Below are 24,581 nucleotides of genomic sequence, written 5' to 3' on the forward strand. Positions count from 1 at the left end.
CTCCACCCCGTCTCCTGCAGCAGTGAGTCTTGTAGGTCTCTGAGCAGGTCCACGAGGCACGGGGCCTTCTTGGGAGCTGTCTGCCCCCTGCTCTCCCATGGCTGGGGTGGCGCGGGTGGATCCTTTTCCCAGGAATCTCTTGGTGCCCTGACTTGTCTAAGCTCCACACGTCTGTGTGGTAGGTGTGAGTGGCTGGAGAGATTATCACTCTAACCTCCCCAAGTAACCAGCAAGGAAATTCACATCCAGAGAGGGGTGCTGACTTGCTCAAAGTGGGACAGCGTGCAGGGCAGGGGCAGACCAGAACCCAGGTCTTTGGTCTCTGGCACCAGGTCATGTTATCGTGGGTGGCACTGAGCCTGCAGCTCTCCACTCGGGGTCTGTCTTGAGGGCTCTGAGGAACACAGGCAGAATGTTTAGCCCCTCTGGGGCCCCTCGGATGTTCCACTGTTTACTAGGGACCAGAACAGCCCCAGTCTGGAAAAAGCCCTTGGAGTGCCCTGGGGAGGGCGGTGGTGGCTGGGGCTCTGGCCCTGTGGGTGTCTCTGTAGCAGAGCAGCTGAGCTTGGGGGCCTGGCTGTTCCACAGGAGGGTGTGTGTGTGTGCACGCACACAGCATGTCGCATGGCGAGGTGGAAGAGGAAAGGCGGGAGAGATGAGTGAGTGTGTGCCATGATAAACTGCAGGTGGGACCAGCCTGTGGGCAGCGTCCCTCTGAGGGCAGCAAAAGGAGACGTCAAATTCAACCAGGGCAGTATCACATCATGGACACGCTTTTGAACCAGCAAGACCAGTGGTCTGCCCCCTCTTCAGTAGACCTCTCTAAGCCTCAGTTTCCACATCTGTGAAGAGAGGACATGTTCCCTCCCTCAGAGGGTTTCAGTGGGTAGTTGAGGTAATGGATGGACCTCAACCCACACGGTGCCTGCCGTGGGGTACAGGGGGCAGGAACTGCGCTGGGCTGGCTCCTCGGCACAGGACACAGGGCCTGGCATTATTTGGAACTGGGCTGAACAGCAGAGTGCCGCAGTGTTGGTGGGCAGGGCAAAGGCAAGAGTGGATCCCCCAGGCCACACCCTCCCCCTCCCCTAATCTGCATCACCATTAGCCAGGGCCACCTCTGGGACACAGCCTGGACCAGAGGCCCCAGGAGGGGCAGGGTGGGACCCCTGCCAAGGAACCACTGGTCCTGAGCTTGAAGCCCATCCACTCCCCTAGGGCCTGGGGCACTCGCCCCACCTTGCCTTGCCCTTCACACCTCCTCTCCCTCTCCCTGCAGGAGCACGGGCCACCGCACACACCACCAGAGCCAGATCCAGAGCCCCTGAGCGTGGTCCTGTTAGGACGGCAGGCAGGCGCAAGTGGACAGCTGGAGGGGCCATCCTACGCCAACGCTGGCCTGGACACCACGGACCTGTGACAGGGGCCCCCACTCTTCTGGACCCCTTGAAGGGGCCCCACCACACCCTAACTGCAACTGTCTCCCTGGAGATGAAAATATATGACACTGCCCTGCCTCCTGCTTTTGGCCAATCACGGCAGACAGGGGTTGGGGAAATATTTTATTACCAATGTATACTGTGACAGTTTGTAGCCAAAAACTGCGGCTGGAGGGGTGGGGACGGGACACTGAGTGGTCACAAGGGACTTGTGGGGCTCACAGCACAGGGGGGACAAGGGGCTGGAGAGGGTGGCCTTTAAAAGACAACTGTGGTTATAGAATGAGCTCTCTGTCCTGTCCCCAATACCCAAGAACACCGGTCACCCAGGATGCCAGGGCCCAAGAGCTTCTGTGAGCCCAGCTGTGACCTCCAGACCTTCCTGAGACCCTCTGGCCTTTCTGTGACTCTCTCTCAGCTGAGCCCCCAGGGTACTTCCTGTAGCTGTCTTTGGCCTCTCTGGGAATCTCAAACCTGTGACTCAGTGGGAGAGGGGATGGGGCTGGAACCAGGCGGGTGGGAGATAGGAACTGGGGAAGGACCACCAACAGCATGCAAGAGACGCCCTGGCCACGGGGCCAGCCACTGCGTGGAGACGCTCACACTCGTTCTACCTCACGTGCTGCCCGAGGCCTCACATTCAGAGACGTGCCCACTCGCGGGTCTCACACACCGATCCTCACCCACTTGAAGCTTCTGCCACTCAGACTTGTATGCAGTCTCTCCCTGTTCTGGGGATCTGGCCCCACCGGAGACCACAACGCACCAGTCTAGACATCTCAGGAGCCTGCCCCAGCTCTCAGGGGGTGGGAGGTGAGGGTGCTGAGCAGGTCCCCGTGGTCGCCCAGTGTGACCGGGAGTAGAGCTGAGGGCTGTGAGGGGACAGTGGGGCGTCAGGGCTGGCCGGGTTCGTGGCCTCGTGGCCACGAGGGAGCTTGGTAGAAGGGGTTCTTCTGTATTTGTGATGGGAGGGGCTGGAAAGACGGGGACGCAACAGCCCTAGAGGCTGCACAACCCCTCGGAGGCCTGTGGCACGCAGAGGGGACCCCTTCTAGGGGCCTGTGATCAAGAAGGGAGCCTGAGAAGGTCGGAAACTCGGGCGTACAAAATGGGGGCAGATCACTCGGCCGTGGGTCCCGCCCGCGAGCAGCACCGCGGCCGGCGCACACTCTGCAGCAGCGCGCGGAACAGGCCGGGCGGACGCTTGGCGGCGCCATCTGGGGGCGCGGTGCGCACCGAGCCCGAACGGCCGGGGCCGGCACGGGCGGCGGGCGGCGGCGCGGGCGCCCCTTGGCGGCCGTGCTCCTCGATCTGTCGCTCCAGATGCTTCTGGATGGCCATGCCCAGCACCTCCACCTCCATGGCGGCGCCGTATACCTCCCACGTCATGCCCTTCTCGTCCCAGCTCACGTCTCGCACGGGCTCAGCCGGCTCCGGGGGCGCTACAGCGGCCGCCAGCGCTGAGCCGGGCCGCACCCGCACTTCGGGGAAGGCGGGCGGCGCGGCGGCTTGAGGTGTCATGGGCCCAGTGGCCACGGAGCGCGTCTCGGCGGCGCCCAGCGACACCTGCAGGCCCGCATCTCGGCGCGAGGGCGGGCTGGGCGCGCGCGGCGCCGCCTGGAAGCTGAAGGCCGAGCCCCCAGCGCCGTCCTGCGGAGACATGGGGCTCACGGCCACTGAGACGCAGGCCTGCGCGCCCGCTTGAGTGCCCGCGTCCTCGCGCGGCGGCGGCGGGGCGCTCGCCTCCCACGACGGCGCCTTGGTGAAGTTGTCGCGAGTCCGCGGCCCCGGCGGGGGCGCTGCGGCCTCTGGGCAGGGGCTTCTCTCGGCCCCAGCGGCTTCCAGGTCTTTCTGGCCGAGACTGGAGGCCTCGGTGCTGGACACGGGCTCGGGCTTCGGCTCCACGCGGCCTTCACTGCCCCTGGCACCCTCGGGAGACCGGGCTGAGCCGAGGGCTTTGCGGTCTAGCTGCCTGGAGGAGGAGGACGGCTTGGTCTTCTCCAGACTCAGGGGGGCCACCTTCCCCAAGGATGGGGACTCCGTTTTTCTGGAAGGTGCAGAGTCGGCCTTCCCCAGGGACACAGGCTCTCCCTTCCCTGAGGCAAGGGGCTCTGCTTTTCTGCAGGATCCAGGATCCACCTTCTCTGAGGCCTGTGGTGTCTCCTTTTTCAAACACACAGCCCCTGCTTCTCCTGGTGCTGCAGCGCCCTCTTGCCCAGGGAGCTTTGTTTCTGCTTTGCCACCAGACTGCAGCTGTGCTTTCCCCGAGGCCCTGGGATCCGCCTTTGTGGTGGTAACAGGATTCCCCTTCTCTAGAGGCAGAGAACCCACTTTTCCCTCTGGGATAGCTTCTGCTTTTCCCAGGGACACGGGATCCTTCCCCGAGGGCACAGGGACTGTTTTTCCTGGAGTTGAGACCACTTTACCTGTAAACACAGAGTCCCCTTGTCCAGAGGGGACAGCGTCTGCCTTTCCCCTGCTCACAGGATCCTCCTTGCCCACTGCGAGGGGCTCGGCCTTCCCTGAGGCTGTGGGAGCCGCCTTTCCAGAGGCCACCAGACCTGCCTTCTCCGAGGACAGGGGATCTCCTTTTCCCCCAGTCGCTGGCTCAGCCTTTACTGCAGATGGGGGACCTGCTGTCCCCAAGGACCTGGGATCGCCTGGACCTGAAGACACAGGGTTTGTCTTTCCTGAAGACTCAGGATTCACTTTTTCAGATGATGTCTTTCTACTTCCAGCAGATATGGGGTCCTCCCTTCTGGAGGACACCGGGTCCTCTTTTCCTGGGGATACAGTTCCTGCCTTTCCCACAGACACACGCTCTGCCTGTCCAGGAGACAAGAGCTCTGGCTTTCCTGAGCACATGGGGTCCGTCTTTCCCAGAGAAACTGGATCCACCTTGCCTGAAGACATGGGATCCACATTTTTCAAAGACGTGAGATCTGTCTTTGCTGAAGCCGTGGTATCCATGTGGCCAGACACAGGACGCCCCTCTCCTGAGGAGGCAGGGTCCATCTTTCCCAGGAACTGGGAGTCCTCTTTTGTGGCAGGCACAGTTTCTACATTTCCCACAGATGCGGGATCTGCCATCCCCAAGCATGTGGGATCCAGCCTTCCCAAGGACCCAGGAGCCCCGGTCCCAGAGGATACAGGCCCATTCTTGCCTGATGAGCCTGGAATCAGCTTGCCCAGGAGCCCCGGCTCTGTCTTTCCTGTGGACACAGAATCCATGCTTTCCAAGGGCACGGGATCTGCCTTTCCCAAGGGCCCAGGATCTCTCTTTCCCGACAATACAAGATCTACCTTTTCTGCAGATGTAGGAGCGACCTTTTCTGAGGACACAGGATGCTCTTTTCCTGAATACCTGGGCTCCTCCTTTCTTGGGAATACAGGGTCCACTTTGTCTGAGGACACAGGATCCACCTTTCTCAAAGACCCAGGATCCTCCTTCCTCGGTGACACTGTATACGTCTTGCTGGAGCACAAAGGATCTACTTTTCCCAGGGATCCAAGATCTTCCTTTCTTAGAGTCATGGGATCCATCCTTCCAGGAGCCACAGGATCCCCCTTTCCCAAGATTTCAGGCTCTGCCTTTCCTGTAAACATGGGATCTGCCTTCTGCGAGGACCCAGGATCCTCCTTTCCTATGGAAGTGGAATCGGCCTGCTTTGAGGACTTGAAATCCATCTTCTCTAAGAACATGGGATTTCTGTCATCTGAGGATTTGGGCTCAGTTTTCACGGAGGACACAGGCTCTGGCTTCCCAGACGTGGTGGTTTCTGGTGTCCCTGAGATGGAGGCTCCATGTACCTCCAATGTCTCCTTGGAGGGTGCCTCCTGGGGAGAGAAGCAGGTTGGGGAGGGGCAGGCCAGGCTCCCTCTGGGGCCGTCAGAGCAGGAGGCCCCTTCCCCAGCCCCACTGGGGCTTCTGTGTCTAGACTCCATGCCTGGGCTTTGGTCAGGGGTGTGCCTGGGGGGTGCAGAGCTTGCCTTTTGCTGGGAGGGGCAGTAATCCCTCATAGCCGAGCTGCCAGCCCCCAGGCTCCCATCCTGTGGGCAGAAGAAGGCTGTGGGTCGGGGTCCTGGGGGGCTGGAATCCTTTTGAAGCAGCTGGAGCCAGGCCGGGTCTTCAGCAGTGTCCATCTGCCCTCATGACCACGCCTGCACCCAAGGCTGCTGTCTGGTTCTGAAACAGAGAGAGAGCTGACTCAGACTTCCCAAAGCTCAGTGGGGGAGGAGCCTCTGCCTTCTCCCCCTCCTCACTGAGTGCTGTGTCCCATCTGGTCCCCACCTGTCCAGAGGACCTGGACTAAAAACACAAACCCAAGCATGTCACTCCCCTGCTTCACTGCTCCCAGTGGCCCTCTGTATAAAGACGTCTTACAAGGCATTCAACGCCCTTCACAACTTGGCCACAGCCTAACTTTCTTTTTCTTTTTCTTTTTTGAGACAGAGTTTCGCTCTTGTTGCCCAGGCTGGAGTGCAATGGCGCGATCTCAGCTCACCGCAACCGCAACCTCCACCTCCTGGGTTCAAGCGATTCTCCTGCCTCAGCATCCCAAGTAGCTGGGACTACAGGCATGCGCCACCACGCCCAGCTAATTTTGTATTTTGTTGGTCAGGCTGGTTTCGAACTCCCGACCTCAGGTGATCCGCCCACCTCAGCCTCCCAAAGGCTGAGATTACAGGCGTGAGCCACTGCGCCCCACCCACAGCCTAACTTTTCAACTTTGCCTACTATCGCCCCTCTCTGTTCAACCCCACCCCATGCAACACACTATCCAGAAGTTATGCTTTTGTCCTCTAGGCCAGGGGCTGCAAGCTCTGATGTCCGGGGGTCAAGTAGGTAATTTCAGTGAGGGAAGTGGGTTAGGTATAAGACAAAAGGGAGTGGTGGGGACTATGGCAAATTAGAGAGCACATGCTCTGTCTAAAGGGATGGCCGGGCGTGGCGGCTCACGCCTGTAATCCCAGCACTTTGGGAGGCTGAGGCTGACAGATCACTAGAGGTCAGGAGTTCAAGACCCCCCTGGCCAACATGGTGTAACCCCCTCTCTACTAAATATACAAAAAAATTAGCCAGGTGTGGTGGTGCACGCCTATAATCCCAGCTACTCAGGAGGCCGAGGCAGGAGAATTGCTTGAACCTGAGAGGCAGAGGTTGCAGTGAGCCAAGATCGTGCCATTGCACTCCAGCCTGGGCAACAGAGCAAGACTCCATCTCAAAAATAAACAAATAAAACCAAAAATTAATAAAAATAATAAAGGGAGAACCACTACTCCCATCAGCCAAGTGCTATCCTGGAGAAATGCAACCTGGTGGTCCCAGTTCTTCCAGTTGCTTAAGTGGGAAATCCAGACTTTAATGTAAAATATGCTAATTAACTAAAGGTTTAAAAAAAAAAAAACCCAAACATTATGTGGGCCAAACAAGACTTGCCTGTAGGCCACCAGTTTATGTCTATGTAGGCCCTGGAGAGCTGTGAATGGTTTATAGTCAAGGAAGGGACATAGTCAGATGTGTGTGTTTTCAAAGATTCCTCTGGGATGGTATGGAGGCTGGGCTGAAGGAGCACAGGGGTTGGCCAAGACCTGTGAGGAAGCTGGTAAATCATTCATTTAATCTTTCATCCATTCAATCCTTCATTCATTCACCTAGCCCCTTCTCTGCAACAGGCCCTGAGCAGTTGCAGGAATCTCGATGAGAGACAGCACAGCAGAGGTCCTGGAGATGGTAGTTAAAGGCAGAATTGAGAAATCCAAAGGAAAACTGACAGGTACCAACAGGCTGTATTGGTAATGGCAGGGGCGGTCTGCAGGGTACTGGCTAGGGTGAGGGCTGCTGGGTGATGGTGCTGAGCAGGAGATGTAGGAAAGAGGGAGATCCGTTTTTGGACAGGCTGAGTTTGTAGTGCCTGGGGGATATCCAAGAAGAGGGTCCAGCAGGCAGCTGGACCTACAAGCAACCCCGTTCCGTTACACACTCAGTAGCCAAAGCGAATAGAGCTCCTGATCCCCTCAAACCTGCTCCAAAACCATGGCTTTAATGCTCAGGCCCAAATCCCTAATCACCCTTGACTTTCACACCCCACGTCTATCAGCAAAACATAATGGAGTTACCATCAGAATATATCCAGCATCTGGCCACTGCCATCTGAACCCCCCACCATCTCTCACCTGGATTATCCCTGCCTTTTCCTTTGTCCCATAGCTTATTCTCAACACAGCAGCCAGAGGGATCTTAGTAAAACCCGAGACAAATCATGTACCCCTCTGCTCGGAACCAGGCAGTGTCTCCCCATCCCATGCAAAGTAAAAGTAAACTCCTTAGAATGGCTCAGAAGCCCCTGCATCTTCAGGCCCCGTCACCTCCTCTGCCCTTTCCGCTGCTGCTCTCCCTCTCCCTCACGCTGCTTCAGCCACGCGGGGTGCCTCGCTGTGCGCCTTGCTGTGCCTTGAACACGCCTGCCTCCATGCCTTGGCGCTGCCTGCTTCTTCTGCATGGAGAGACTTCTCTCCAAATATCTGCATGGTCGGCTCCCCAAGGCTTTCCCTGACCCATGCAATGTAAAACAGCCTCCTCCCCAGCTCTGGCTGGCATTCTCCACCCTCTTATTCTAATCAGTTTTCCTCCATAGTACCTGTCACCATCTGACATATCACATATATTCGTTTATTGCTTGTGGTGTGTTGCTCTCATTAAAATGCCAGCTCCAGGAGGTGGGGACTTTGCTGTGCTATCTGATAATATCCCAGAGTTGAGACCTGGCACCCATGCAGTAAGCAAGGAAGATCCTCATACGGATTTGTTCCATGAATGACTGAATGACCTAAGATGCAGAGCCACCTGTGCCCTCCCTGGCTCAAAACCCTCCCCATTCTTGCCGGAAATGTAAATGAGTTGTCATCTTTTTGGAAGGACATTTATCAATTTCTATCAAAGTTTACAACGCGCATAGCATTTGAGCCACCAAGCCCAACTCTAAGCATGGTCCTAAAGATAGACCTGGGGTCCTGAAGATGGTCCTGGCGTACACAAGGGCATGGCTAGTGATGAGCACAAGACGGGGAGGCAGGTTCCGTGAACCGTGGGACAACCACGCAGAGCACCGGGCAGCTACTAGAAGGTGTGGGGTAATGAGGGAAAGCACCCAAGATAAATTAATTGAAAAAGGCCAGGGGACAGCATCGCTACTGGGATCCCACGCGTGTAGCCAAGGAAAAGGACACACATGGATGGGTTTATTTATAAAGAGAATTTCTGGATGGAATCCTATAAAACTTTTAGCAGTGACTGCCTCTCAGAAGGAAGAGCGGGGATCTGAGGGTGGGAGAAGCTTTTCTTTGTGCGCCCCTTTGTGATGTTTAAATTGTGGTTATGTGCGCACATAGTCCTTTTTTTCCCCAATGGACAATAAAGAGAAACCTTTAATGACTCACTCTTACCTTTGGGGTAAAGTCCAGCTCTTTAATAGGCTCCTAAGCCCCTATGTTTCTACTTAAGTGCTGGGATTTATCTTTCATTACCCACTCCCACCCCCAAAACATGTACACACACACATACACGCTCTCTCTCTCCCCCACCATCTCAGCCTCTACACACCCTCTTCTGGAGGAATCTCTCCCTCCCTTCTTGCCTGGCTGTCTCTTATTACACCTTCAGATCTCCGTTAAAACCCCTCCTCCTCTAGTGGGCCTTGTTTGGCTACCAGCTTCCTGGGGATTCCTGTAGCCTCTCGTTCCTCCTCTAACAAGGCTCATGTCACTCTGCATCTGGCCATTTACACCTCTGGGTCCCTGGCCAGACCTCAGGTCTCTGGATGGGGACACAGTCGATACTGTTCACTACTGGGTCTCTCAGGCTCTGGCTTATGAGGTGGGGGAGGGGGACCATCGCTAAGAGGGGAACAAAGGAAGAGGAACAGTTTTGCAGAGGATCATGGGGCACTGGGTTTCGGAAGTGGAACTGGAGTGCCCATGGGACTTATGGGGGGGTGACATCCAGGAGGCAGTAGGAAGCAGGCCAGAAGCACGGGAGAGGTCTGGTTGGAATTCGTGGGATCACTGGATGGTCACCAGCCTGCAGGGGTCAGGCAGGCATCAGATTTGAGTGGCGTGAATTGAGTCCATCTTCATCTTTGGCCTTTTGATAGTGATATGGGCACAGACAAATATTTGTTTTCTCCTACAAGGGAGATGATGAAAGACTCCTGACATCCCCAGACTGAGGGAGACAAGAGGGAGTGGTGGGGACTGTGGCAAACTAGAGGGCACTGGCCCCTTCTAAAGGGGCAACTGCACTCAATTCCTGCCAGCTGTGGCCAATTAGGAATCATTCCATTAACTCAGCATTTACTGAGCACACAGGCAATGTTCTAGGCATTATTCTTGGGACTGGGGATACAGCAGTGAATAAGAAATGTGGGGTCCCTGCCTTATAGATGCAGAAAGATTGGGAGGAGAGAAATAAACAAGTGGCAAATAAATCATAGTATTTCAAATAATGGATGCTGTGAAGACAAAGGAGTGGGCAGCTGGTTTAGACATGTGGTCAAGAAAGGCCCCTCTGAGGCAGTTACCATCTGAGCCAGCCATGAAGAGCTGGAGTGGAGTCGGAAAGGGGGTGGCAGCGGAAGAGGAGGCAGCAAATCACACGAGGCATGGTGGAGGAGGGGGGTTTAGCCTAAGGGCACTGGAAACCCTGGAAGTATTTTCTTTTTATTTGAGACAATGTCTCACTCTGTTGCCCAGGCTGGAGTGCAGTGGCGCGATCTCGGCTCACTGCAGCCTTGACCTCCTGGGCTCAAATGATCCTTCCACCTCAGCCTCCTAAGCAGCTGGGATTACAGATGTGTGCCACCATGCTGGGTTAATTTTTGTCTCTTTTGTAGAGATGAGGTTTCGCCATGTTGCCCAGGCTGGTCTAAGAGCCAAACTCCTAGGCTCAAGTGATCCTCCCACCCCAGCCTCTCAAAGTAATAGGATTATACCTTGATCTCTTGAGGCCAAGAGTTCCAGACCAGCATGGGCAATACAGCAGGATCTCGTGTCTACAACAGGATTATACCTAGCACCTAGTGAGCCACTGTGTCCCGCCCCTTGGAAGTATTTAAGCAGGGAAGTGAATGTGGCCGCTGTGCCTCCAGGTTTCCTAAATTTTTTTTTAGCTAAGTCATAAATCTGGATATCTGTATTTTATTTATTTATTTATTGAGACAGAGTTTTACTCTTGTTGTCCAGGCTGGAGTGCAATGGTGCTATCTCGGCTCATTGCAACCTCTGCCTCCCAGGTTCAAGTGATTCTCCTGCCTCAGCCTCCCAAGTAGCTGGGATTACAGGCATGCGCCACCATGCCCAGCTAATTTTGTATTTTTAGTAAAGACAGGGTTTCTCCATGTTGGTCAGGCTGGTCTCGAACTCCTGACCTCAGGTGATTTGCCTACCTTGGCCTCCCAAAATGCTGGGATTACAGGCATGAGCTACCGCGCCTAGTCTGGATATCCATATTTTAAATATTGGCTAATTTAAAAAATATCATACAGGCTAAACAAAACACTTTTTTTTTTTTTTTTTTGAGACAGAGTCTTACTCTGTCACCCAGGCTGGAGTGCAGTGGTACAATCTCAGCTCACTGCAACCTCTGCCTCCCGGGTTCAAGCAATTCTCATACCCCAGCCACCCAAGTAGCTGGGGCTACAGGCGCACATCACCACGCCCAGCTAATTTTTTAAATTTTTACTAGAGACAGAGTTTCACCGTGTTGGCCAGGGTGGTCTCGAACTTCTGGCCTCAAGTGACTGGCTGCCTTGGCCTCCCAAAGTGCTGCGATTACAGGTATGGTCCACCATGCCCGGCCAAAACACTTTCATGAGCCAACTTTGACCCCTAGGTCACCAGCTTGCAACCTCTGATCCATCTGGCCCTTGGGCTATGGAAAAGGACGTTATAAGCCAGGGTGACCGGGAAGATGGTCAAGGGAAAGGGCCCTGGGGCGGAGTTCCGCGGCTGTAATCCCAGTGCTTTGGGAAGTCAAGGTGGGATGACTGCTTGAGGCCAGGAGTTCCAGATCAGCATGGGCAACACAGCAAGATCCCGTCTCTACAAAAACTTTAAATTAAAATAAAAAAAAAAAAAGAAATTAGCCAGGTGTGGTGGCATGTACTTATAGTCCTGCCTGCTCCAGAGGCCGAGGCAGGAGGATCTCTTGAGTCCAGGAGTTTGAGGCTGCAGTGAGCTATGATCAGCCTGGGTAACAGAACAAGAAACTGTCTTTAAAACAGAGACAGGGAGAGAGAGAAAGGGCCCAGGTTCCAGTGAGGGCCAGGATCTGCCTACCATGCCTGCCTGTTTCCTTCTCTGGAAAATAGGAATTCAACAGCTGCCTGGCTGGTGTACAGGGAGTTTAGCTGGAGCTGGAAAGAGTCAGCAAAGGATATAGGAAGGGTGCTCTGGGCCCTCACTACCCCTCATTTCAGCCCTAGAAGCCCAGCCCTGGGGTCCTCACACACCAGCCCAGCCAATAAGCTCCTCTCCCTGGGTGCAGCCCGGGCAGAAAGTCAGGCCAGCCCACCGCTTATCAGCTCTGTGACTTCAAGCAACGCCCTTCTCCTCCTTGGGGACCCTGAAGAACCCACCTCCTGCTCCCCCAGGGCTATAGTGAGAATTAAAGAAAATGAGGGGTGTGCCTGACTCTGCTCACTTTAGGGCTGGACTGTGTCTGTGGAAGGCCTGTTTTTATCTGCTCAGCCTGTCAGAGCCCAGCTGTGCTCCCAGGAGGGGGCAGGGGAGGAAAGGGCCTGCAGCAGAGACACAAACCAGCAAAACCTGACCCTCAGACAGGCTTGTTTGACCCACAGAGCTAAACACATTTTAAAATCAGTTTTAAAAAGGAATTAACTGATCAACTTCTAAACATTAGAAGATTTCATGTGACAGTAAGATTTCCAGCTTCTCTTGGAAAACTAAAATTTGGCAATCTGAGCGTGCTTCCTGCCTGACAACATTCAGCTGGAGCCCCAAAGGGACAGCCTCCTTAGATGGGGGTGTACTCTCCAATCAGCCACAATCCTCTCTCTTCCCCATGGTGTCCTAGACACTGAGGCTGACTGTCTGCTGCCATCAATCATGGAATTCTCACTGTCGTTTTTCTCACAGCCGGCCCTTCATGTATGTTACCCTCCTGGCCTGTAGCCACCTGAGTGTGGACCCTGGAGCACAATGCCATGAAAGGCAGAGGTGACCTTGTACAAATCAAGCCCTTACTATGTGCAAATCCCACCCACCTGCCAGGCAGCTGTTGTAGTCCTGTTTTCCAGAGGAAGAAACAGGTTCTAAGAGGCAAGCTTGGCTCAGCTGATAACATGCCCCTTTTGAAAGTCCCCAGGCTTCCCGTCCCCAACTTGTATTTTCCAGCCTCTGAGATGGGATAAAGTCCAGGGTAGGGACAAAGAGCCTGGTCAGGGAGGTAGAAAGATGTGAGGTCAAGCCCCAGCTTAGTCATTGACATCCTCTATGACTCTGAGTGAGTTTTTCTACTCTGTGGGTCTCAGTTTTCCAATCTGTGAAATGGGAGAGGGGATGTAGTTACATCTGGAAGAGATAGGCCAGTCCTGGGTTTCAGAACTGCCCCAAGACCACTCCCAGAGGCTCTACTGCTCACAGTTCTGCTGGGCCCTTCCTGGATCTTGGGGAGGCCTGAGGATCCTCCAGCTGCTTCTCTGAGAGGCAGCCCAGGCCTGAGGCCCCACATTCTCTCCCCGCAACTATCCCACTAGAACCCAGCTCCATTACCTGGGCCCAGCACGCTCACTGTCTTTCTTTTTTTGAGACCGAGTCTTGCTTTGTTGCCTAGGCCGGAGTGCAGTGGCATGATCTCGGCTCACTGCAATCTCCACCTTCCAGGTTCAAGTGATTCTCCTGCCTCAGCCTCCCGAGTAGCTGGGATTACAGGCATGTGCCACGACACCTGGCTAATTTTTGTATTTTTTGTAGAGACAGGGTTTCACCATGTTGTTTAGGCTGGTCTTGAACTCCTGGCCTCAAGTGATCCACCCACCTCGGCCTCTCAAAGTGTTGGGATTACAGGCATGAGCCACTGCACCTGGTCTCAGTCTCTTTTTATCATCTGGATCCCACAACAATCTCATGAGGGGGGCATTATCATCCCATTTCACAGATGAGGCCACTGAAGTCAGAGGGAGAAGACTTGACCAAAGGCACACAACTGGGGCGGGAGGGAAGGCTGTAGCTCAAAGCCAGTGGTGCCCAAGCACAAAACCTGAGCTCTTTCTAAGATCGTGGACACTGACACTTGGCTTTTTTTTTTTTTTTTTTTTTTTTTTTCTGAAGACAGGGACTCACTCTGTTACCCAGGCTGGAGTGCAGTGACACAATCATACCTCCCTGTAGCCTCCAACTCCTCAGCTCAAGCAATCTTCCCTCATCAGCCTCCTAAGTAGCTATAGGCATGTGCCATCACACCCAGCTCATCTTTAAATTTTTGTAGAGATGGGGGTCTTGGTATGTTGCCCAAGCTTGTCTCAAATTCCTGGCCTCAAGCAATCCTCCTGCCTGGGCTTCTCAAAGTATTGGGATTACAGGTATGAGCCACTGCACCTGGCCTGACACTTGGTTCTTAAAACCCCCTTTCTGGTTTTTGAGGTCAGGCCAAGGTTCCTCCCAAGCAACAGTGCCAAGGAGCATGCAGTAGAAGAAGCAAGAGCTCCCCTGCCCCTGCATACATTCCCCCACCTGTGGGAACACACACACCCTATGAGCAGATGAGCCTGTACACTTGGGCACAAACAGGTTGAGTGTGGCCTGACTGAGGCAGAAGGCAGAAATGTCTGCTAGGTATGTAGGCGGGCTCACCTGGCATGCAAAGGAGTGAGCAGACTGCTTGTGGATGTATGTACCAGCTTGGGCCACTCTGGGGCCAGGACCTGGCTCCTGTGTTCTGCTCAAGAAGAGCTTGTTGTGCGTATGTACACCCTGCATGCGCAGAATGGCCTGTGTGTTTGTGCCTCGTGGGGGCTACTTGGACCCTGTGGGTATCTCACTCCTAGGAGAGCTTATCTGGGTGTTGCACAGGTGCCTGTGTCCTGCTCCCAGGGAGAGCAGCAGCCCCTGTGGCTGCCCATTCAGGTCACAGAGACCTGGCCAGCCATTCCTTTCCCTCTAGGATTTCTTTCCAGCATGGAGCTATCCTTACACCCATAAACAGGGCCAGAACTGCCAAGCACCTGCAGATACCTCTTCTGTGCTGACAAGACCAACAAAGGCTTGAGGGACTTCGTCAGGCATCTGAGTGTGTCTGAGAATCTCAGTCTGCTGCCCCTCGTCCCCTTCTCTCGTAGTGCCCTCAGAGCAGTGAAGTCTCCTGCTCGGGGATGTGGGGGGAGAAGGAATCTAAAGGTGTTAGCCAGACCTGCTTCCAGAAACGGCCCTCAGACCATGCATACATACATACATAGGAGGGCAAGAATGGACGTTCATGGACATGCAAACGTGGGCCAGTGTGGGTGGGAGTGGGCAGCACGCTAAGAGACAGAGTGTGTGTGTAAGAGGGAGTGTGTGCACAAGGGTGGCAGTCTACTCCAGGGTATCTGGGTACACAAGGGACCCCATGAGCAGGGGTGAGCAGGCCAGGGCAGGGTGGCCCCGAGTGTGTGGTGATCAGGGAGTATTGTTGAGTTGATGTCCATGCTGTGATCCGCGATGGCTGGTTTGAGTGCGTAGCTGTGCCTGGGTGTGTACGCAAGGCTCCCACCCAGTACCCTGGGTGACAGGTGGCCGTGTGTATGAGTCTAACGGAATGACCAACAGCCATTGTGTGTGTGCGGTAGACCTGTGGCCTCACTCGAGGAAATGAGGCGCCCGTGCGTGAACGCGGTGTTGTGTGATCGCGCCCCAGAGTGTGTGCCACACTGGGTGTGTGACGGCGAGTGTGCTCAGTAGTGCGAGTGGAGCCAGTGGAGCGTTCAGCTCGCTCCGGGGAAGATGAATCAACGCGGGAGGGCGCCCTCCCCCCAGTGGCGGGAAGCACCCCCTCCCGCGCGGCCGTGCCGAACAAAGCCAGCGGGCGGCGGCAAGGCCGGGCGCGGGGCCGACCCCACAGCCAGGGCAGCCTGGCCCGCCGGGCCCCTCGGATGTTCGGCCCGGGGCTGCGGGACCCGCCCCCGCCCCGCCCCGCCCCGGCGAGGAGCCTGGAAACAGACACCCACCGCCCCCAGCCGCGCGCACACACCCGGGCTCATGCCTCGCGAGGTGTCCGAGCCCCGCCGCCGGGGGGCTTCGAGGACCCTGGACAGCGGCTCCGGGGCGGCAGCGAGCGGATGAAGGGGCTGCCGCCGCCCGCCCGGAAAGACAGCGGGTGTGGGCGCGGCGCTTACCAGGCAGTGCCGCTGCTCCGGCTCCTGGGCGAGATGCGCTCCGGCTCCCGCCGCCGCCGCCGCCCGAGCGGCCTCGGCTGCCTCCGGCCGGGCTGGCGGGAGGACCCGCAGACCCGGCGCCGCCGTCCCCAGCGCCGGCTCCGCGCTCCCGCCCCGCGCCCCGCCCCGGGCATGCGCAGTAGCCGCCCGGCCGCCTCGGAACCGCGAGGGGGCGGTGACCGCGGGGAAACCGCGGCCGGAGGGAGCGAGGGAGGGGCGCCCCTCGCTGGCCAACCCTAACTGCGGCCGCTGGGCTCCCGGGTTCCGCGCCGTCCTCGAGCGGGTTCCCACTTCACAGACAGGGAGACTGAGGGCCGGAGAGGCTGCCCCTTTGCTGCGAGCTTGCTGAGGGCGGGGCGCGCCGTCTAGCAGATCTTAGACCAGCCCCTCGAAAGCCCTCGCCTGGCTTGACGAAGGAGGGAACTGGGGCTCAGAGGGGGCAGTCGCCGGCCTGAGGACTCGAGACGCCTGGATGGGGACCCAGGTCGGCGCGATCTCCCGGCTCCGCCAGCGAGGAAATTTCCCGCCTCCGCCCCCCCGCCACCCCCGGCCGCACTTCCGGCCTCCTCTTCCCCGCCCCCGGCCCTTTGTCTCGCCGCTGCCCACGCTCCAGCGAGTGGCGGGGACGCCGGAGGTAGTGGTGCGGGAGAGATGCCTTCCAGTCCCTGGCTGCGGCCTCCCCGGGGGCCCGCCCGCCCCCCTCCCCCTGGATACCCTCGAGCAAATCATTTCACCTCTCTGCACTTCAGTTTCTCGATCTGTAAAACGGGACTAACATTATGCACCTCACGGTGGTCTTGGAAGGGCAAAGTAGGTGTTCAGGGGCTTCCAGTGGTATCTGAATCACCAAGGACACAGAGACTCGCTGCCCACCCCCTCCACATTTCCCTGCAGAGAAGGAGTTCCCTTCCCCTTGACTTCCCAGAGGAGAAAAAATAATTCCGTAATTGCCCTAGATGTGACAAAACCCTCTCGCACCGGTCCTATGAAGCCACCACCATCTATTAATCAATGGTAACAACTATTGGCAATGATGCTTATGTAGGGCCAGACACGGCGCTAAGATTCTGTTTACAGGTTTTATCTAATTTCAATTTCCAATCGCTTAGGAGCAAGTTAATATTAATGTATTATATCTCCATTTTTCAGATAAGAAAACAGAAGCAGATAAGTAACTTGTTTGTGGTCACACATCTAGTTAGTAGTGGAGCTGGGATTACAAACCCATGCAGTCTAACTCCTGAAACCTCACGTCTTATTCTTACATTTTACTCCCCTCTCTTACTTGGTGAACCATAAGTCACCGTGATCCTTTAAAAATATATATATATATATTTAAAATTCTAGGTGATAAATGAAGAAAATCCGTGGGACTGACGTCTCCAGGCAGCACGCCAGGCAAGGAGAAAACCTCAGCGTGTCGGACCGGTTTCAGCACCACGGACAGCACCACACCAGAGCTGCTTCCTCACATTTCCGGTCCTGAAAATTGCTCATTCACTGCCCACAAGGCCATTTCGCTTCAGAGCTTACAAACCCTGATTCCACATTCATCATTTCATTTTTTTCTCCCTACAGCCCTTCAAAGTAAACATTACTGGCTCCATGACACAGATGAAATTAAGGCTTGGAGAAGTTCACAGATGTGAAAAGTGGCAAGAACCAACCTGTGATCGAAAAAGGTCCCCCTGGCACAGGACAAGGGTGGACAGGAGCAGAGACTAGGCAGGAGTGAGGAGGCTATGGCAGGTGTTCAGGTGAGCGATGATGATGCCTGAACCACGGCGGCATTTGTAGGGACGGAGAGGAAGGGTCAGATTGGATACCTATCTAGGGGTAAAATCAATAGGCCTTGACCATGAGGTGGATGTGGGTGGAGGGGAGAGAGAACTCTGCTGTCTCTCTGAGATTCTGCCTTGGGGAGCCAGGTGGATGAAGGACAGATAACTTATGAGCTCTGGGGGGAAAGGGGGGTTTATAGGATGGCCGTGCTGATACATTTGAGTCCAGAACTGAGTTCTGTAGTGGCCAAAGCTGAAGGCAGACAAGGGAGCCCATCCACCTCCAGCTGGTGCCAGAGGTCATGGGAGGGGTGTCGGCACATGGGAGGACGTACACATCAGGTACACACCAGGTAGGGAGACACAAGGGCCCTAGGCCAACCCTGAGGCACGCCAACATGAAGGGACTGGCTGGGAAAAGGAGGCTGCAGCAAAGAATGAGAAGCAGTCATCTGAGAAGCCAGAAGCAGCCCAGGAGCGTGTTATGTCTCAGAAGCCAAGGGAGAGAGTGTTCCAGAAGGCAGGAGAGTCACCACATCAAGAAGACAAGATATGGCCTGAAAGGTGTCCTCTGGACTTTGAAAGTTGATGACATGCAGTCAGTGGAGAAGCGGGGTGGAAGACAGCCATGGTGGGGGGTAGGTTGATGAGGAAATAGGAGTAAGGAAATGGAGTGGGCAAGTAGACAACTTCCTCAGAAAGTCTGGGCTTTGAGAGAGAAAACAGGAATGACAGTCTCTCCAGAGGGATGGGAGGTTGAGATGAAGGACACTTGAAGGCATTTAAATTCTGATGGGAGGGGCCCAGTACAGAGGGAAAGGGCAAGGTGTCAGCAAAAGAGAGGACCAGGGCTGGGCCTGGATGCTCAGGTGGAAGGCGGGGATGGGATCCAGAACCCCAGGGCAGCTCCCAGACCTGGAGATAAAGATCAAAAGCATGTGGTTTATTTGTGAGGTGCAAGGACACCAGCAGGGGAGTGGGAAGCTGACCCAGGAAGGGAAGGCAGCCAGTATGAGGTTATTATTCAGTCGGCTACCACAGTGAGTGAAGCTTAATCCTGCAGGGAACTCTTGGAAAATGGGGTAAATACACATTTTGGAATTCTCCTGGCTGAAGGCAAGGGAGGTGGGTTATTTATATCCCAACACCAGCAGATGTTGGTTAAGGGCCATCCCTGGAATGTGTTGGTTAAGGGCCATCCCTGGAATGTGTTGCATGGGCTGTATGTTAATTCCCAGGCATTCCTGGCCCACAATGAATGTGGGCAAAGTGGGTCCCAGCAGCCTGAGAGCATCTCTCTGACAAAGATGCAGGTACTGCTGGGAGTCCTGCTGGTGGGCACAAAAATGATAAGGGCACCCAAAGGGATGTGGTCAGAGTTCTGGCAGTGCCTGCTATGTGGACACTGGAGCCTCTTTAAAATCTGGGTCCTCTGCCATGCTCTGCAACCACTCGTGTTCCATAGGGACTTGTTGATAAAAACATTTTTAAAATGAAAATTTCCAGACAACAAAACAAAGCACTTGCTAACGCAGAGGAGGAGCTCAAAACAGGTACGGAGGCAGTTGATGTGGGTTCAGTCCTGGCTTTGCCAGTTACTAGCTGTATGGCCTTGGTTGAGGTCTCTCTTAGCCTTGATATCATCATATACAATGCTTAGCTCTCAGAGCCCTAAGGAAGATGTAGGGAGGAAAAATACACCAAGTGCCTTTGCTGTGGACAGCAGTGTTATGGCAAGCCCAGCACCGCACACCCTTTTCTGACCACGGCACCTCCATTTTCCTTGGGAGACCACCTCCCCACCCCAGCCCATGTGGTGGGATGGGATGGATCCCAGTGCCAGCTCTAGGGTGGGCAGTGACCCAGGTCACTGATTTGTTCTGGGGGGAGGGGGAGTCAGGGATGGAGCACGGAACCAAAGCCACCTGCTTCTCATACTCTCCTGGAATTTTGGGCCTTGCTGAATCGGTGTTGCATACACCTGGAATTGCTGGGGGTCATCTTTGTCCCCGTGTGGAGAGAATCCATCTGGTCCCAGGTTGTGATTCATCCTAGGGTTCAGGCTCACCCTGTGACAAACGACATGGTCACCCACACCCGTGTGAGTGTGTGTATGTATCTTGGGTTGCTCTGCCGCTGGGGAGCCACACACACTCGTACGCACCAGAAGATAAACAAGTGCCTGCAGCTCCTTGGCTGGCGCCCAGGCCGGGGGTGGAATAAACAATCCCAGTGACTTTCTGAAAAGCAAGCGTGTGTGGCAACAGGCACCATGGAGACAAGCAGACTGTACCAGAGCAGAGACAGCAGCCACCCCCCAAAGCCACCCCTGCGCGCGCACACACACACACACACACACACAAAATATGTATCTTGCCCTCTTTCCCCCCTCTTTCACGTTCATATCATGTTCATATCTCCTCCATAAAGCACAATCCCCTTCTCACACCCAGGCAGCTACTCCCATTCTAGCTTTGTTTGAGGCTAAAACTTTTGAGAAGGTCTGAGACTCCCAACACAACAGCATCCACAGTTCCTGAACTCGTTGCCTGGATACTGGCACTGGTCTAGGCCATATTTCAGCAAATTGAAGCCACTAGAGAAGGTGTGTGCTCTGTGTGTGGGGGGGGGGAGGGGGGAGGGCAGGCAGTGCCATATAAACCCAACTTTCTGTAAAGTTCTTGTGTTTGCTTCAGGGATGCACACACCACATACAAGCACACACTCCTTCAAGAAATACTTACCTGTAGTTGTAGTTGGCTATGAAGATTGAAGAATTTTTTTTAATTTTTTTTATTTAAAAATAAAAATAAAAAATACTTACCCAGACCCCACACACCTGCACCCTCTGAATACTCGGATCCACACCCATCCTCCTGTGTGCTGTGTATAACTCAGCACCCCCCAGATGATGATAACGATGGTAGTATACCACTTACTGTACATTAGTGTTTTACAGTCATCACCTCATTCTATTTAATGCTAAAGAAAACCATCTGAGACAATACAATTATTCCCATTTCATAGGTGAGGAAACTAAAAAGTTCAGAGACATTAAGTAACTTGCCAGGGTTGCACAACTAGAAAGTAATAAAGTTGGGAGTCAAACTCCAGCCCTACTCAGACACCCACACAACGCCCTCATACATGTGCACATGCTACACACATACACATATGCACACACATGAGGAAACCCTACCTCCTCAGTCAGCCCAGATAACTGATGCACATCAGGTCGCCTTCCCCACCCTGATCTCCTCACATGCACTACCCCCGGGCCCTCACAGTGCTGCACTGATGGTCATGAGAGCCCCAACCTGGGCACACAGGCACACAGCCTGCTGCTCACACAGGCCCCCTCCCCCCTCGCTGCACCCCCCTCACCCCCAGCAGCTGCGGCCCGGCCTGGATGAGGGAGGCCCCAGGATTCGGATGGGTGACTCAGGCTGAATCATGGCCCAGCTGCTCCTTGGCAGCCCTCTCTCCCATTCTGCCCGAGAGCCTTTTTTTTTTTCCTTTTTCTTTTTTGAGACAGGGTCTTGCTTTGCCTAGGATGGAGTGCAGTGTCATGATCACAGCTCACTGCAGCCTCCAATACCTGAGCCCAAGCAATCCTCCCACCTCAGTTTCCCAAGTAGCTGGGACTACAGGTGTGAGCAACTGCACCCAGCTAATTTTTAGTATTTTTTGTAGACAGGGTCTTGCTATGTTGCCCAGGCTGATTTTGAACTCCTGGGCTCAAGTTATCCCAGAGAGCCTATTTGGAAAGCCAAGTTGGATCTTAGGGCAGGGGACAGTGAGTTGGTGGTAGACAATAAGGGATGGAGCACTTGAGAGGGAGAAACTGGGCACGAGAAGACCTCTGTGCCCTCCCCCACTCCCTGATATCCTGCAGGTGCGCCCAGGCAGCCCCCACCCATGTCCCTCATTCTGCCAGGGAAAGGAGTCCTTCCGCCTGGACCCTGGCCAGGGGCTCCCTCTCTAATCTCAGGGCCGATTTTGGCTCCCCTGCCCTACCTCTTGGTCCTAACAATGACAATAACAATAAACAATATTAACTATTCTAAGTGATCACTCCCAATTTACAGCACCCTATAATTTACGAAGCACTTTCTCATCAGTATTGCATTAAATCTCCTACTAGTCCTATGGGGTGGAAATTAGCATCCTCATTTTGGGGCTCAGGAAACCAAGGCTCAGAGAGGTTATGTGAACTTCCACTGCCACAGTTGGTGGCGTGACAGAGTCAGGAAGCAAGCCTGGTCCAATCTGTGGAGGAAGCACTAGGGCCAGAAGTCAAGCTGCAGTTGGGTGTGGTGGGCACACAGTAGGAGGTAGGTGGGGGGACTGCAGGGGCATGGTAGGGTGCATGGCAGAGGGCATGGCAGATGCATGGCCAGTGGCTTGCTGTGTGGCAGGTTTGTTGTAAACTTTTTCTCTCTATCCTTCTGTAAGTAAAGAATTACAGAAGGATTTATGCTTTCAAGCTTTCTTTTCAGTGTGTCAGGCCGATATCCCAAGGCTCTCAACCCCACAGCATGGAGCTTCCACTGGGCTGCAAGACTTTTGCTTCTTGAAACCTCTATTTCCTCATCTGAAAAAATCGGTCCAAGTTTCGGGCAGGTAGGCTATTGAGAGGTGCAAGTGAAATCATGGTGCCCTTGAGGAGCCAGGAAGGACTTCCCAAAGGCTGCTGCTTGTCACATTTTGTTTTCTCTTTTTAAAAAACATGATGGGTGCTGGGCAGAGGGAGGGCTGGGCTTCTAGGAGCCTGGGGGTGGTACTAAGAGGGGAGTGGGTGACAGCTCTTCCTTCCCCTGCCTGGGCTCGGCCTGGCCTTCCCCCACCCTCAGCCCAGAGCCTGTTTCCAGGCAACAGGATGGATGCAGGGATGGTTTGAAGGGGAGAGAGCTATAAATAGGGAAGGGAGAAAACAAAAATAAAGTTCCAGAGAAAGCTGTGGAGCTGCATTGCTGGGGGTGGGGGTGGGGAGACCGACGAACAGCGGGGACGGGGGACAGTCCCCCAGCCCTCCATCAGTGGGAGAGGGCAGTTTTCAGGTTAGCCACCCAGCAAGGGTCCTCAGGGTGCTGACATGGATGGGAAGGCAGTCTCTGTGTGCACAGCAAAGCAGGATGGGGGTGAGGAGGAGAAATCACTTCCAGTCAGAGGACTAACAAAAGCTCAGAAGAGGGAGGGTTGCGGCAGGCAGAGGTGACGGCCGCTGTCTGGATGGAGGAGGAGGCAGGCAGACAAAGGGAAACCATGGGCCAGGTAAGGTGGGGTTGGATCCACGGATCTCAGGAGGCCTGGCTGGGCTCAGCCTGATGGCCACACTGCTGGGGACACACAGACACAGCGAGGTGGGCTTTTCCTCCATCTGCGACACTTGCCGCCCCCCAGGTCTTCCCCTACCACCCTCTTCTCCATCAGGTTTCAGCTCCAACCTCCCCTCCTCAGACAACTCAGACAACTGACCTGGCAGCCTTCTTTTCTTTCTTTCTTCTTCTTTTTTTTTTTTAGACGGAGTCTCGCTCTGTCACCCAGGCTGGAGCGCAGTGGCTCCATCTCCGCTCACTGCAAACTCCGCCTCCCGAGTTCACGCCATTCTCCTGCCTCAGCCTCCCGAGTAGCTGGGACTACAGGCACCTGCCACCACGCCCGGCTAATTTTTTGTATTTTTAGTAGAGACAGGGTTTCACCATGTTAGCCAGGATGGTCTCGATCTCCTGACCTCATCCGCCCGCCTGGGCCTCCCAAAGTGCTGGGATTACAGGCGTGAGCCACCGTCTCCGGCCCCTGGCCGCCTTATTTTAAGGTTGCTCACCACCTCCTCTTCGTCACATTCTATCACACCACTCTGCTTTGTTCTTCGTAAAACTCAAGATTATCTTGTTCCATGTATTTGTTGACCATTTTGTGATCACTAGGTGAGCTCTAGTCGGAGCAGTGACCTGAGGGCTGTTCCCTGCAGCCCCTCCTCCATCTAAGGACAGAGCATCTGTGCCACGCACACTGTCGGACTAAACGAACCCGCAACACGGGTACATGCGTGAACACTGATGCAGACACAGCACACTTCATGCCCACACCACCTTTGTAAGTGTGCACACACAGCTCAAACCCACCCACATACACAACCTCGCTCCCTGGCTCCATGAAATTGCACAAGTGTCCGTAATCTCCATGCTGCTACCTCCACATTTTCCTGTGTCTTTTGTTTATCTCCCCTCAGAGGCAAAGCAGGCCCCTTTTGGAAATTCCAAAGGAGTTGGGCTTTGGAGACAGGCTTGGGGCCAAATGTGGCCTTTGCCACTTCCTAGCAATGGTGACAGTGGGCAGGTAACTGCCTCTCCAGCCTTCATTCCTTCATCCATAAATTGGGGGTAAAAAACAAGAAAGACTTGAGAGCAGTTTCCAGTGAAATTACTGGAGATAAGCGTTTCATGGATATACTGGGCACTTGGGAAATGGCTTGGTCCCTGTCACCAGAGAGAGTCCATGAGATGCGTGGGCTCTCACATGCACACGGTCAAGGCTTCTGACACGAGGCTGGTATCTTGGCTAACACTTCTAGGCCTGTGCCTGGAATGCATTGACCCTGGCAGATGAGAACACTGGTCTCTGAGCAGAACCATTCTCAGTGGGACCAGGTGTGAGGGTTGGCACCCAGGAAGCAGGAATGAATCTCCCCACAAGCCAGATGGCAAACCTGGTTTTGGCGTTTAAAAATGGGGATCAGGTGCTGGTAGCTGGATTGGAGGCGGCAAACTCAGTCTTTAGGGGCCACGCAGTGCATGAAAATGAGTGAAGTGGATGGGTGTGATACAAAAGGAGGGGAAGGGACTGTGACCAACTGGAAGTGTGTCCAGCCTAAAGGCATTCAAATTTTACAATTTTAAAACCTTGTGCTCGCAAATCAAACATATCTA

At 54.7% G+C, this 24,581-nt stretch overlaps 2 protein-coding genes across 2 annotated transcripts in view; one reads left to right on the forward strand and one right to left on the reverse strand.

Annotated features, from left to right (window-relative positions):
* Positions 1 to 1,565, forward strand: part of CDHR2 (cadherin related family member 2) — a 42,694-nt gene extending 41,129 nt beyond the window's left edge. Inside the window, exon 32 of the mRNA XM_016954302.4 lies at positions 1,280 to 1,565. Within this exon, the coding sequence (XP_016809791.1) occupies positions 1,280 to 1,420 (141 nt within the window). The 3' untranslated portion in view covers positions 1,421 to 1,565. The remainder of the gene's footprint in view (positions 1 to 1,279) is intronic.
* Positions 1,550 to 15,981, reverse strand: GPRIN1 (G protein regulated inducer of neurite outgrowth 1). The gene is made up of 2 exons (XM_016954301.4): positions 15,830 to 15,981; positions 1,550 to 5,625 (listed from the first exon to the last, which is right to left on the reverse strand). Exon 2 carries the CDS (start codon positions 5,580 to 5,582, stop codon positions 2,559 to 2,561), a length of 3,024 nt encoding a protein of 1,007 aa, XP_016809790.4. The 5' UTR covers positions 5,583 to 5,625; positions 15,830 to 15,981; the 3' UTR covers positions 1,550 to 2,558.
* Positions 15,982 to 24,581: the final 8,600 nt, after the last annotated feature.

Source organism: Pan troglodytes, chromosome 4, assembly GCF_028858775.2.
Source record: "Pan troglodytes isolate AG18354 chromosome 4, NHGRI_mPanTro3-v2.0_pri, whole genome shotgun sequence".
NCBI classification, from domain to species: Eukaryota; Metazoa; Chordata; class Mammalia; order Primates; family Hominidae; genus Pan; species Pan troglodytes.